Source organism: Erythranthe guttata, chromosome 7 (genome assembly GCF_056151865.1).
Source record: "Erythranthe guttata isolate IM_541 chromosome 7, IM_541, whole genome shotgun sequence".
Lineage (NCBI taxonomy): Eukaryota > Viridiplantae > Streptophyta > Magnoliopsida > Lamiales > Phrymaceae > Erythranthe > Erythranthe guttata.
In genome coordinates this window covers 4,470,538-4,485,117 of record NC_142539.1, presented here as the reverse complement: position 1 = coordinate 4,485,117, position 14,580 = coordinate 4,470,538, and the positions used below count along the sequence as shown (strand labels likewise).

The 14,580-nt window shown below is 32.5% G+C and overlaps 1 protein-coding gene across 1 annotated transcript; it reads left to right on the top strand.

Annotated features, from left to right (window-relative positions):
• Positions 1–4,152: 4,152 nt before the first annotated feature.
• On the top strand, positions 4,153–8,938 carry LOC105964659 (alkaline ceramidase). Its single transcript, XM_012989161.2, has 3 exons — positions 4,153–4,482; positions 6,850–7,159; positions 8,102–8,938. The coding sequence occupies exons 2-3, from the start codon at positions 6,906–6,908 to the stop codon at positions 8,613–8,615; spliced, it is 768 nt and encodes a 255-aa protein (XP_012844615.1). The 5' UTR covers positions 4,153–4,482; positions 6,850–6,905; the 3' UTR covers positions 8,616–8,938.
• Positions 8,939–14,580: the final 5,642 nt, after the last annotated feature.

Sequence of the window (14,580 nt, the reverse complement as noted above, 5' to 3'; positions counted from 1 at the left end):
CTTCTTTGAGCTGATACGACTTTTGGAATGAAGGTTCTTCGACTTCATTTGCAGTTATGCTCAATTCCATATCATGTGCTCGAGTGGCCAACTCTTCAAAACTTTTAGGTTGAATTCCTTGAAGGATATATCGGAGTCCCCATTGCATTCCTTGGATGCACAGTTCAATAGCTGATGTCTCGAGCAGTCGATCCTTGCAATTAAGACTCAAATTTCTCCAACGGTTGATGTAGTGGATGACAGGTTCCTTCTTCCATTGGCGGGAATTGGTGAGCTCAATCATGCTGACTGTTCTTCGAGTGCTGTAAAAGCGGTTGAGAAATTCTTCCTCCAAGTGCTTCCAACTATCAATGGAGTTTGCCCCCAAATCAATGTACCAATCAAACGCGTTGTCTTTGAGCGATCGGACGAATTGCTTGACGAGGTGATCTCCGTACATCGCGGCATCATTGCAAGTCTCGACGAAGTGTGCCACATGTTGCTTGGGGTTGCCTTTGCCGTCAAATTGTTGAAACTTTTGAGGTATATAGCCCATTGGCATCCTTAGATCATCAATCCTTTGCGTGTATGGCTTGACATAGGTTGATGGAGACTTCGAGCTTCCTTCCAACTTGTCTTTGATGGTTCCACTGATCAGCGTCATCACTTGATCTACATGAATCATCCTTTCTGGAGAAACTTGAAGTTCTTGAGCTGGAGCCTTCTCGTTTTCAACTGGTTGATGCTTTGTGGATGTCTCGACTTCGTCTTGAACCTCTATCTGATTCTCCACAGCTTGACTAGCATCGGCTTTGTCCATCTTGTTGATCAACTCGGCAATTTGAGAATCTCGTTGTTGAACATGCTTTGCGAGTCCCTCAATGGCCTTTGTCAAACTTGCAATTTGCTCCTCCATGGTTGTAGCGTTTGTTGTCATGACGGATGCCACCTCTGAGTAGCTTGATGTTGAACGAGGCGTGGGCTGTGAAATCTCTCGTTTTGAACCTTCCACGTCTGCGCTTGTGTTGACTAGAGGTGGTAAGCCTTTCTGAATGGTTTGAGGTGTCGAGTTAGTCTCGGAGGATGCTTGCAGCTTCTTAGCCATACTCCTTGTACCCAAGCCCACACTTGATGAATCCGAAGTAGCAATCTTCATTGTAAACGTAGAGCAATCACTGCAACACTTCGAGGAACTTCGAGAGAGAGAGAAAAGATGAGAGGTAGAGATGTCCCACCGGGCGTGCCCAAATTTGTAGCAACAAATTCTTATCTGCGATTTAGACAAACAAGAAAAACTTGCACAAAGATAATTTATTGAATTAAAATAAAATATTGCGGGTTACAAACTCTAATTTAATCCTCTGATTCTTCTCTCAAGAACGATATGCGTTTGACTTTGAATTTCGGAGTCGGGTCGTTGACTTGATCTTCTCCGGATTTGATTTGGATTTGAATAACGTCTTCCAAGGGTCTTGCGACTTGAATTTCGGATCGAACGCTGAACTTTGATGGGTTTTGACTTGAAGATCTTGGAGTTCTTGATGGATTTGGCCCTTCAATCTTCCTTCGATCTTGATTTGTTCTTGAAGATCTTGGAGTTCTTGATGGATTTGGCCCTTCAATCTTCCTTCGATCTTGATTTGTTGAAGAACGCCCTCGATTTGATGAAGAACGCCTTGAATTTGTTGAAAAACGCCCTCGATTTGATGAAGAACGCCTTGAATTTCATGAAGAACGACTTGAATATTGTAGAGAGAATTTTCTCTACGGTTTTTCTCCTTCTTGAGTTGTGTTTTGAATTGTGTAGGGATGGTCCCTATTTATAGTGGTAGAATAAGAGTCCTACTTAAAGTCTGCTTGATGACGTGGCGCGATTTGATTGGCTCTCTTTAAATTGATATTTATCTCTTATAACTTGGAAGAGAAGAAATAATCCTATTGGCCAATAATTAATTGATAATTATCCCCATGACTTGTCTTGCAAGACAAGGTATAATTTAATTTAGACACAATTTAATTGGCTAATTTAATTAACCAATTAATTAATTTTATGCGTATACAGCGCGCTCCGCAGCTCATTGTTCAACTTTGCTTGCAAATCTGTCCATTGGAATTTTGTGTCTGATGCCTAATATTGTGAATTAATACAGTAATCGATCAGCTGTGGTTGCAGTAATTCGATCGGTACAATCTAGAACATGTATGCAATAAATAACTAATTCAAAGCAACAAAATAACTTACCAACCCTCATTAGGAGAGTTGGTACCTAGCCTTTACCAATAGGGTAACGGTCTAGGGTTCGAGTCCCCCCTCCCCTACTTTCCCTTGTAATTGACTTGAATTTTCTCAAAAAAAAAAAAAAAAAAAAAAAAAAAAAAAAAAAAGCAACAAAATAACTTCGTGGACAAGCGTCTCGTGTGAATCAATTTACCTTTGTCCTTAAAATTCTCGTGCGGAACAGGAACTCCCCATTTCAAATCTCTAGCGCGATACGTACACCGTGGTTTAAGCCCTTCTCTAAGCCAAGCGTCTGTTATTTGAATAGCATTACGACTCCACCCTCCGGACGCTGATGTGGCGCTGATTTATTCCTCTAACTTATCCTTCAGCTTCGGAAGTTCAAGAAACAGGTGGTTTGTATCACAGATGCATGGAGAATCCCGACAAACTTGTTCATTATACACAACCATTGTTTAAACTCAATTGTTTATTAAATCCTCTACGTGTGAATCTCTGTGTTCGGCTAAGAATCTTTCACATCTATCGCAGTATAGCTTCACAAACAAATCGATCGATAAGCTTCAGCACCGAAAAAAAAAAAAAGAAATGACAGAATATTAGTTTAGGAATAATATTAATGTACCAGCTGCATTGTGTTTTCTGAAAAACAATCATTCTCGAAATAGTTTCTTGAAAATTGATTGACATACTTCAGTCTGCTGCGGACTCGAGGTGCGACCGAACTCATCGAAGCTTATATCGAACCAATCATATACCTCTTTATGAATCGCGTGATATCTGAAAATTAAAGAAAATCAAATGCCAGACAAGTTTTAGTACTGCAAAATGATGCTACTCAAACTCGACTTCACATGTAACGATATAGAAACCGGCAACAAACGGTAAGTTAATTCTATCGCTATACCTATGCTGCGTCTAGTGTCACGTTCCTATACAAGTTCAAAAATGATTTTCATATACAAAAAAACACCGAAAAAAATCCGAATAAAATTTCCATGAAAATTAAGCCATAGTGCTACATATAGTTCACCGAATCGAAAATTAGAGAACGCATAAGTGCTGATACACCTATAAAAAGGAAGTAACTTACACTAGAACCTCGATAAATTAATAACCTCGCTTAAATAGTCCGACTCGATAAAAACCTACTAATTATTAGTTCGATAATTTAATATTTCGCTAAATTAATAGAATTTTGCTAGTCCCGACTGTAATAATTTATAGAGGTTTAACTGTGCTTGTCACAAATTTCTTTGGGAGAGCATTGCACTAAATGTTGAACAATTTCAGACGAAAATACCCTATAGTTATGTATGAAAAGTGTTGTATTCATTTTACTATGAATTTTTTCATGTTTCTTCCCTAATTTAATTTTCCACAATCTAAAAATTTCACCCAAATTTTCTGAAAAAAATTATATTAAGAAGACTATTTATAATTTCCTTTTAAATTTATGAAAATTTGCAATTATTTTCCCAGACTAAAAATATCGCCTAAAATTTATGAGTTTCTTTTATTTTGGATAAGATTTTTAAATTCATTTTAGCATTCTGAAGAATTTTCTTTTGAACTTTCAGCCTAAAAATTATCATTTCAAATGCTTCCCGACCTTTAGTTCTATCCAAATTCATACATCTCATTTTTTACGTCCAAACACTACAAGACATATTTTTCTAGAACCACCACTTGTCGATGCATCGGAGTGTTATGTAATAAAGTAAAAAAAAATTTGACCAAGTAATAAAGTCAAAAAATGGCTACTTATATCATATTAATTAATGTAAGAGTAAAAAGGTAACCACGCTGTATAAACTAACGTGGTTAAATATTTGAGGGTTGACCGTTAAGTTGATGGATTATTTTGTCTCATTTTATAGTATATGGGGGTATATGCGACAATGAATACCCTTCTTTGGAACACGGACCAAAGTGAAACCTACAACCACGTGCCAAAGGTCGCGCGTGCGTACCACCCCGAATCTGGTCAAAATCAAGCATTAGAAACTGAAAAGGGTTCCCCCATTAAGAAATTATCACTGAGAAGTGAAAAATCCCTCTCTCCGATTTCAAATAATAAATAAATAAATAAATAAAAATATAATTATTAAAAAAAAAAAAAAAAAAAAAAAAAAAAAGGGGAAAAGCGCAGACGAATTTGCATCCATGTACAGTGGGCAATGGTATGCATGTACATCTATCCGCTGAAATTTGAAATCACACCGTTGCGAGCGGACGACGCTGCTCAGATCTGAATTCGGAAGGTGAATACGTATATTTATACTGTATTTTTATACGAACAATTTTTTTTTTTTTAATTACGAAATTGAATTTTCATGTGTGAAGCTTGCGATTTTGTGTGTGTATATGTTATATATATGGTGGTGAACGTGGCGCGGAAACTGATCGATTTGTATATGTGTATGTATATGTTATTTTGAAGATTGTTTTCTGGTTGTGAAATTTCTATTTGAACGAATTGATGTTAAATTTTAACGGTCATTTATTCTGTTTGGTGATTCTTTAGACCTTTAGTTTGGAAGAAAATGTTGCCTTTTGAACCAAATGTAAGCTTCATTCATCAGTCTTATTTGATTGGTTCCGGTAAACAACACGGAAGCCGATCGGCGTTTTTTTTGAAATACCTTATTTCGGCAACATACTGCACAAAAAAAAAAAGGAACAAAAAAAAAACCGAAAAACAACTAAGTTCTATAGTGGGAGTTATGGAGTATTTACTTAACTGGAAGAATATGGACATTCTCCCCGAGTCCGAGCGTTTGCGATTTTTATGGTACATTTGGTCCTCTGCATAGTGTTTTATTGTATCTATATCTTTATGGTAGAGGTCAACGAATTGCCTGAACACATTTCCGTAATATATTTCTGATTAATTCCTTAGCAACCATGCTGATGTACCGTTTCTATGAGAGTCATCTGCATTTTTTTTTTGGGTCCTGAATAAGTGATTTCCCATCTTTTCTCGTGCCTTTGCCTTATGATTGCTAAGTAAAAAAATTTTCCCTGTTTGCGTTCGTACTTGAAAATTCGTATGAAATATCTTCTTTTTTTGGCGATTGAAAAATTATGTTTCGGGTCATACGAAAGGTAATTTGATGTTTCTGTTGAAGTTATAAGATAACTTCCCCTCTATATAGATGAGAACTGGTAAGAAAACCCGACTGTCTTCAGAATGAGAAGGGAGTTTTAGTGGTGGCAATAGTTCCAACATTTTTTTAATCAGGGATTTAAATACTTAGGCCTCGTTTGGTTGGGGAGATTAGACATGATTAACTAAATAATTGGACTTTGTTTAATGTTTGGTATCCCCAATAACTTGCCGGGTCAACTCGCAAATATTATGTTATCGTGGCCTATCTTGCCTTCAAGGCATGTTTTTTGTTAGACGTCTCGAGGTCCAATAAAATAATTGGGTTTTCATTAGATTATTTAATCTTATCTTGGCTAATCCTATCTTGGCAATCAAACGAGTCCGTATTGTTTTAAGCAAATGCTGACGGTATGTTGTACTAGGGTATTAGGGATCTATGGGCTGTCATAACAATAGATGGTCGTGTATACACTCGAAACTGGTGATAACACTAATCAATTATAACAACGAAAAGGAGATACTTCACTGACGGCAAAAGTTCGAGTCTCGTTCCTTCACTTAAATCCTTGTTTTAACTTGACGCATTGGATGCACTTTTACGTGATTGGTCATTCGGTCTGTGTGAATACTATGCAAATTTTGATGGTATGTTATAACCATGGAGGTCGAAGGAAAACGGGGTGCATGTTATTTAACTTCCTATGTATTACTATTTATTGATTTGTGAAGGGATTCTAGACCAGTTAATAAATCTCTTAAGTTGATGGCTAAATGTTAGTAGTTCTATCGTATGAATTGGGGGGTGCACTTTGGATTTGTGGTCTTAAAAAAAAAAGTTGCTTGAAAATCATCTAATTATTTTTCAAAAGTTGTTCTCGTTACACAGTTCTTAAGACAGGCCTAAGCAATTAACAAAAACGAGTCTCGACCCAAACAAACAAGATTCTCAATAGCTTATGAGTAACTTAAAGAATATATTGAAATCTATGTGTTGGTTTTCTTGATTTGTATTCGCAGTGTATATTTCATTTCAGAACCAACATTCTGCAATGATACAAACATTAATTTCTTTCAAATTCTCAGTTTGCGTAGCTATGTTTTGGTAAAAGCGTGTTTGTATTTAAGTTTACCGATGCTTCATGTTGAACTGTTCTTGAAATGTTCATGCTCGACACACTGTCTCTTCCATCTCTTTATCTCTAGAGGATGATTATCAGTCAACGAATATTCGGTTCAAATTAGGAAGAGGTATTGCGAACCAAATCTCAAAACAATGTCACTTGAAAAAGCAACTGAGAAGGGTTAGGGGAACTCAAAATGTCTTAAGTAGATCTAATGCTGACTTAGCTGTTTGCTTTTATAAGATTTTTTATGGGCTAGGTTAATTTTTTTTTCTGCCGGGACGTTGGTCGCCATTTACTTTCCTTGGAATTTTGACAGTTTCCAAATTATTTTAAAGACAATTAGTGTAGCATATAACTATTCGGTCACTAATCTTGATATTTTCATGGATCTGTAGAAAGTAAATACATTCTTCGCAAGGATAATAACGTTCAGGGACTAAATATCAGAGAAATGGCAGACGGAGCGTCAAGTTTTTGGGGGCCCGTCACATCCACACACGAGTGGTGTGAGCCAAATTACGTCTACTCTTCCTATATTGCCGAATTTTTCAATACCATCTCTATCGTTCCGAGCATCCTTTTAGCACTCGTTGGTCTTCTGAATTCGTTAAGGCAGCGGTTTGAGAAAAGGTTTAGTGTCCTTCACATATCAAATATGATACTTGCCATTGGCAGCATACTGTATCACGCCACATTGCAGCGGCTGTAAGTTTTTATTTTATGTTCTTGCCTTTCTATTTTTCTGATTGAGTGAATTATACGAGTTTGTTCGTAGTCATTTGGTGAATAACGAGTTAACAAATAATCAAGACTTGCATGGTAATGAATTTTAATTTGACTGGTTATCATCTGATTGGCTGATTAATTTGTAATCTGATGCATGGCAATGAATTTTTATGTTATGGATTATTTTGAAAGATTGATCTGTAAATAGTTGTTCACTCGTTCTATTTCTACGGATAGAGCAATACCTAGCGTTAATTTATCACGTGATTTTTAAGCATTTTTAGTGCACAAGATGATGTTAAATTTGGTTAGTGCCTTATGTGACGATGAACAGATGTATCAAATGAAATAAGGGTAAATTACGGCCACCTCCCTGAGGTAAGGTCAAATTACGAAAAAAAACCCTCATGTTTGGATAATTTCAACCACCCCTCAACTATGAATCTTCTTACACGTCCACCCTTATAGTGTCAAATTCAACATAATCTTCTAGATTCCGTGAAATGTTCTCTAGTTTGTACTCGTTTTGTGCAAAAATGCAGTTTCTGATGCACCACAATCTGATATTTACAAGCCAAGAGACACATCTTATGATCATCTTGTTCTAAATGTGGAGCTCGAATGGAAGTAAACGGGTATAAATTGGAGAATATTTCACATAATCTAGAAGATTCCACTAAATTTAACACCACTAGGGTGAATGTGTAAGAAAATTCGTAGTTGAGGGGGTGGTTGTAATTACCCAAATAGGAGAGACTTTTTTGTAATTTGACCTTACCTCAGGGGTGACCGTAATTTACCCAATGAAATAATCATCTTGACTTATCTCAAAACGACAAAAGTCCTCAGTTTTTCTCTAATTCTTTAGGATTTCTTGATATTTGAAAGTTTAATTAATTTCGTCTTGTTTTTTTTTTTCAGGCAACAACAAGGCGATGAAACACCTATGGTGTGGGAAATGCTCCTATACATCTACATCCTCTACTCGCCAGATTGGCACTACCGTAGCACGATGCCCACTTTTCTATTCCTCTACGGTGCAGCATTTGCCATTGCGCATTCACAGCTTCGCTTCGACATCGGTTTCAAAGTGCACTACGTGCTGCTTTGCCTTCTCTGCATTCCAAGAATGTACAAGTATTATATTCTCACCGAAGAAAAATCGGCTAAAAGGCTAGCTAAACTGTACGTGGTCACTCTTTCGTTGGGCAGTCTTTGCTGGCTAGTTGACCGTCAATTCTGTAAGGACATTTCTCGATGGTATTTCAATCCACAGGGGCATGCGTTGTGGCACATTTCTATGGGTTTCAATTCTTACTTTGCCAATACTTTCTTGATGTACTGCCGTGCTGAACAAAAACGGTGGGACCCGAAAGTCGAACACTTTTTAGGGTTTTTTCCGTATGTGAAGATTCAGAAACCGAAAGCGCAGTAGAAGAAGATTACTGCTTTAATAGGGTTTTCAGCATTACCCGTGAAAGCGAGTGCACATTTTTGTGTTTGTTCGTTGGTTGGTTGGCAAATCGTTAGTAACGGTTTTCAGGGTTTTTTTTACTTGTCTCTCCCAAATGAGGAAATGCGATGTAAATTGGTGACCGGGAGTGGGAGTTATTTTCTTTTTATGTTTTTTTGGGTTGGTGATTTTAAGTTCGACTGTAAAAGTAGCGTTTCTTATGGTGATGTACTACGATTCCGAATGTTAGACGAATTAGGTATTATAGTCAATTGAATTAATAATCTTCGATTATGGTTTACGAACTTGGTATCTTCTTTTAGCCGTTGCGAAATGATATGGAATCATGTACGTTTTGAAGTTTTTTTTTCTACAGCAGGGTGTTATGATATACTCTTGGCGCTATGAGAGGTGAATACTAGTTTTATACTTGCTAATGAATTATAACTATAGTATAAAAGCATATATCAGGTATATTCCTAATCTCGTATAACTGTACCTATAATATATTTTTCTAAATTCTTTCAATTTTCAAAATGCAGAAATTTGTGCGTTTAAGCTTTTTCAATCATGTTGGCAACAACTGAACAATTATCGATAGGGACAACCACCTATGTAGCATGGAAACTTCAATTTTTGAACGTTTCCGCGTGTTGGAAACTCGAAGACATCTGCAGGTAGGGTGCAAGTTGGATTGGAAATTCTAATTTCTGCCGGTTCCGATCCGAAAAGTTCCGATTTTGGAACATCTGCTTTCATTCCGACTTCCGAAATTCCAATTTCCGTTTTTTTTTTATTGGAATTGGGATTATATAAAAATATTGGAATTTATGATTTCCTATCCGCTTTAATTTCCAAAAAAAATACACCTATAAATAATATATATTATGTAATAGTTTTTTTTTGTTTTCTGAAATAGTAATTAGATTTAAATTTTGTTTTAGGATTTTGACATATTGAACTGATATTAGAAGTTTTATTGGATATTATGATGTGGTTTATTTTTATTTATTTTTTCGAACCAAATTTTAGTAGTTATTAGTTTGTTTGTTTTTTTTTTATCGACGTGGATGTTCTTATTTTTAGAAAATTATGAAATTTTCATGAAATTTCCGCTAAGTTTGGAAATTTTAAAATTCATGTGATTCCCGATTTTTTTCCGAAATTCTGAAATTTCCGGGCCTTTTGAAATGTTGTAAGAAGATGAAAGGAACGTAGGCGGTGGCTTTAGAACATACGATATGGGGACTTTGTTTTTTAAAATATGAGGCTAAAAAAAACTTTAAGTAGGAAGAAGATTGCTGCATGGTGTTTGAAATTGCAGCGTTTTCTTGCATCCTCGTTTAGCACCGTTAGGACTGAGGAAGATGTCTCCCTAGGTTTTCAGTGAAACTCGACCGATTCAATTAGAAGGAGTGGGCTTTTTGTAATTTACAAGCCTTAACCAAACGGCGTCAAGGTAAAAAATCAGAAAACTAACGGCGATCGCCATATTGAGACAATTTTGCAAGTTCAAGGAGATAAATTGAGGCAATCGAGAGTAGAATAATGTAAAATGGTCCGGATTCTAAATACAACTAGTACTTCACCCGTGCGTTGCACGGGAAATTCATTATAAAAATAAATATTTAATTTTAAAAAGTTGTCGGAATAGTAAGATCAATGTGCAATACAAAGTTTAAAAAAATTTATTTCATGTAAATAACAAATTCAGCCAAAATAAGTGAAAAAAAGAAGCTAAATATCGAAGGTTTAATTTCCGTATACAAATGGCGAGTACATCGTTACCATTACCGTTACCATTACTATTACCATTACCATTACCATTACCATTACCATTACCATTACCAATATCAACACCAATGCCAACACCGTTACCACTACCATTACCATTATCATTGCTATTATCATTACGAAACCAATATTGATATAGATACCGATACAAATACCGATACTCATACCAATACCAATCACTACCATTACAACTACCGTCACCATTATCATTATCATTACCTACCATTGCTAATACTAATACTAATATAGTAATACTAATACTAATCTGATAATAATACTATTACTATTAGTAATCCTAATGCTAATCTTAATCATAACGTTAACGCTAATCCTAACCATAATCCTAATCCTAGTACTACACCCAATCATTATTCTAATCAAAATTATAATCATAATCCTAATACTAATATTAATGTTAATGTTAATCTTAATTCTAATACTAATTCTAATTCTAATTATAATCCTAATCCTAATAATAATACGAATCATAATTCTAATCCTTAAAGAAATGCAAATATGCTATTGCTAACACTAATTTTAATATTATTCTTAATATACTAATGCTAATGGTAATATTAATCCTAATTCTAATCATAATTCTAATTATAATGCTAGTAATATTAATAATCAAAATGCTAATATATCGCAATACTAATATTCATACTAATATGCTAATAATAATGCTAATGCTCATCATAATACTAAACTAATACTTATATGCTAATGCTAATGCTAATCATAATTATACTAATGCTAATGATAATCGTAACTCTAGTTCTACTGCCTATTTCTAGTACTAATATTAGTCCTAAACTAATACTACTAATCATAGTCCTAATGCTAGTGCTAATATTAATCATAATCCTAATCTTACGTATAATCACAATGTTAATTCAAATGCTAATGCTAATGCTAATGCTAATTCTAATTATAATTCTAATGTCAGTGCTAATTCTAATAATAATAATAATCATATTCCTAATCATAATCATAATAATAATCATAATCGTAATCCAATCCAAATCCTAGTAGAAATAATCATAATACTTACTAATACAAATACTAAACTAATGTTAATACTTACTAATACAAATACTAATACTAATGTTAATACTCATGGCCGTTCCTGAGAATTCAGGGGCCCTAGGCGAGATTTAAATACCAACTTAAAACCGGGGGCCCTATTTGACAAATCAATTTTATTAAAAGGTGTTCAAAATTAAATATACTAAAAACATATAAATAATATTTTCTAAAAATGATGAAATAAAGATTACGGGGGTTCAAGGGCAGTGCCCCCGAAACATTTTCTGAAATGTATGAACATAAAATAACTTCAAATATGGAAAAAAAAATCAAAATTAACAGGATGATTTGCTGGTTCACTTCCTCCCGTGACGTATAATCTTTATAGAAAATAAACTTCATAAATATTTATAAAACTTAAATAGACTAATGAATAATGATTCTTATTTTAGGTATAATAATAAATAATTAAGACATTATAAATTTAATATTTAGGGGCCCCAAGGTTAAGAAAATTGAAAAAATATCTATTGATCATTTATATTAAATTTATTTTAGAATTGATGTTCCAAAATATTATATATAATAAAGTTTAAAAAAATAAGTATTCATATATAAAGTGTATGTAACATAATTTGGGGGACCTAAATTTTCTTAAAAATCCGAGAGCCCTAGGCGACCGCCAACTTCGCCTCCCCCAAAACCGGCCTTGTTAATACTAATACTAATACTAATACTAATATTTATACTATAGTCATATTAAAACTAATACTAATATACTAATCCTAATATGTTAATGCTAATCCTAATATATTAATGCGAATTATAATGTTATTATTAATATTAATGCTACTCCTAATTATAATACTAATGTTAATACCAATTTTAATGCTAATGCTAATACGAAACTAATCTTAATCCTAAGACTAAACATAATCTTAATATTAATACTAATTCTAATCCTTATCATAATCATAATCCTAATACTAATTCTAAAATGGTAATGCTAATACTAATGGTAATGCTAATGTTGATGATAATGTGATGCTAATGCTAATGCTAATGTTAATACTAATGGTAATGCTAATGATAATCTTAATACTCATCTGAATACTAATATTAATATTAATCGTAACATTAAATAAAATCAGACATATTTTTTCCATAATTAATTAATATTTCCTTTTAATAGTGCACAAAAAATAATTAGGAGTACAAAAAATCCGTTTACTCCAATTAAAACATATCTCTATGAAGTAATATATGGAAAAAGAATTGATGACATGTTTACTTTATAATTTATTTTCATTATAAATTGCCGTTTATCCTTTTTTTTTTAAATCTAGTAGTTAGTAATATTAACAAAATAGATATTTTATAAATAATTTATCAATATTTAAATGGGTTTAGGTTAGTTAAAATAACTAAAATCGTTGAACACATCTAATCCACTAAACAATTACTTATTGTAAATTTTCGTTTCTCCATTTTTTAAATTATTTGTCCAGTGATAATAACAAAATATATATTTTAAATGTAATTTATATATTTGTGGTTTTATGTTATTCAGAGAAATTAATATCGTTCAATGCACATAATTCACCGAACAATAACTTAAAATTTTAAAATAATTATTTCACTATGAAATAAGTAAACAATTATTACTTTTCCAGTATGAAATGTCATTTAATCATTTTTAAAAATATTTTATCTAGTTGTGGTAACAACATGGGTATTTCGAAAATTATTTACCAAGATTTGAATGGGTTTATTTTAGATGAGGCAACTAAAATAGTTAAAACACACAAAATTCATCGAACTATAACTTACAATAAAAAATATTATTTTCCCATTATAAAATATCGTTTACCATTTTCTTAAATGTTGTTTCTAGTAATGCGAACAATATAAATATTTTAAAAATTATTTATCCCTATTTAAATAAGTTTTAGATTATGTCAAGACAATGAAAATAGTACAACACACATATATAATTCATCAAACAATAATTAAAAATATTACCTAGTTTTTACTTTTCTATCTAATTGCAATAAGAAAAATAATATTCTAAAACTACTTATCCCAATTTAAGTGAAATTAGGTTTATCAAAACAATTAAAATAGTACTACACATAGTTCACTAAACACAATTAAAAAGTAAAATTATTTGTTCACCCAATTTTTAAATATTGTATTATTGTTTATGGTTTAGAGGAAAAAAGTAAAAAAATAAATAAAAAAAAAAAAAAATATGTCGCAACTTGTATATTAGGATAATTCATTAGATAATCGAAATTATATTGCAAGAATACCTATTAGGATGTCAAAGAAAAATATATGAGATAAAGGTATTTGAGGATAAATTGTATGTGTATAAATAAAAAAGGAACAATTCAGTTAAAATTGAAAATGCGTAATTAATGGGATTGTCATTGAATGAATGAAACATAGAGTGTAGAATTTATATTTTTCTAAACAAACTTATATGTTAAATATTGACCACATTTAATTGGTGGTTTTCTAGTAAGTAAATCCAAATTAAGTCTTAATTAGACTTAAATTTTTACTCAAAAAAAAAAAAGTTAGACTTAAATTTGAATGATTCAATTGAAATAAATAAATAAACAACGTAGTTATTTGTTTTATATGTATTTATCCGTTTAGAAAACTCAAAATAAAATATTAAAGATTAACCTAAGGTGAATGGTGGTTGTATCCAAATTAAGCAATAGTTAAACTATTTTGAATATTTCGATTGGAACAAATTAATAAATAAATAATTTATTTATTATTTGTTATGAATAAATGGTTAATTATAAATATGTAGATATGTAATTGATTGTCACATTCAGAGGTGAAAGTCGGATCGAATGCATTAGAATTATCCTTTTCGAGAAATTTCCATTTCTGGATGTATGAAAATCAATTGCAATTTTAGTTTCAATTTTTAGTATGTAGCTTGTTTCAACGAATATTGATGAAAATCAATTAGTAAAATATATATATAAAAGGAGGTTTTATATGTGTGCAGGGTGTGCAAAATAGGTAAGACAATTAATCAAATAAATTATTAATATCATTGTTTTTGAATTTTAATATCTAATTTCATGAAAATATTGAAAAACAC

Bases quoted from the DNA above. Each gene is read 5' to 3' on its own strand.
- LOC105964659 (XM_012989161.2), top strand. From the start codon at position 6,906: ATGGCAGACGGAGCGTCAAGTTTTTGGGGGCCCGTCACATCCACACAC. The intron at 7,160-8,101 runs GTAAGTTTTTAT...TTTTTTTTTCAG, and splicing joins CACGCCACATTGCAGCGGCT to GCAACAACAAGGCGATGAAA.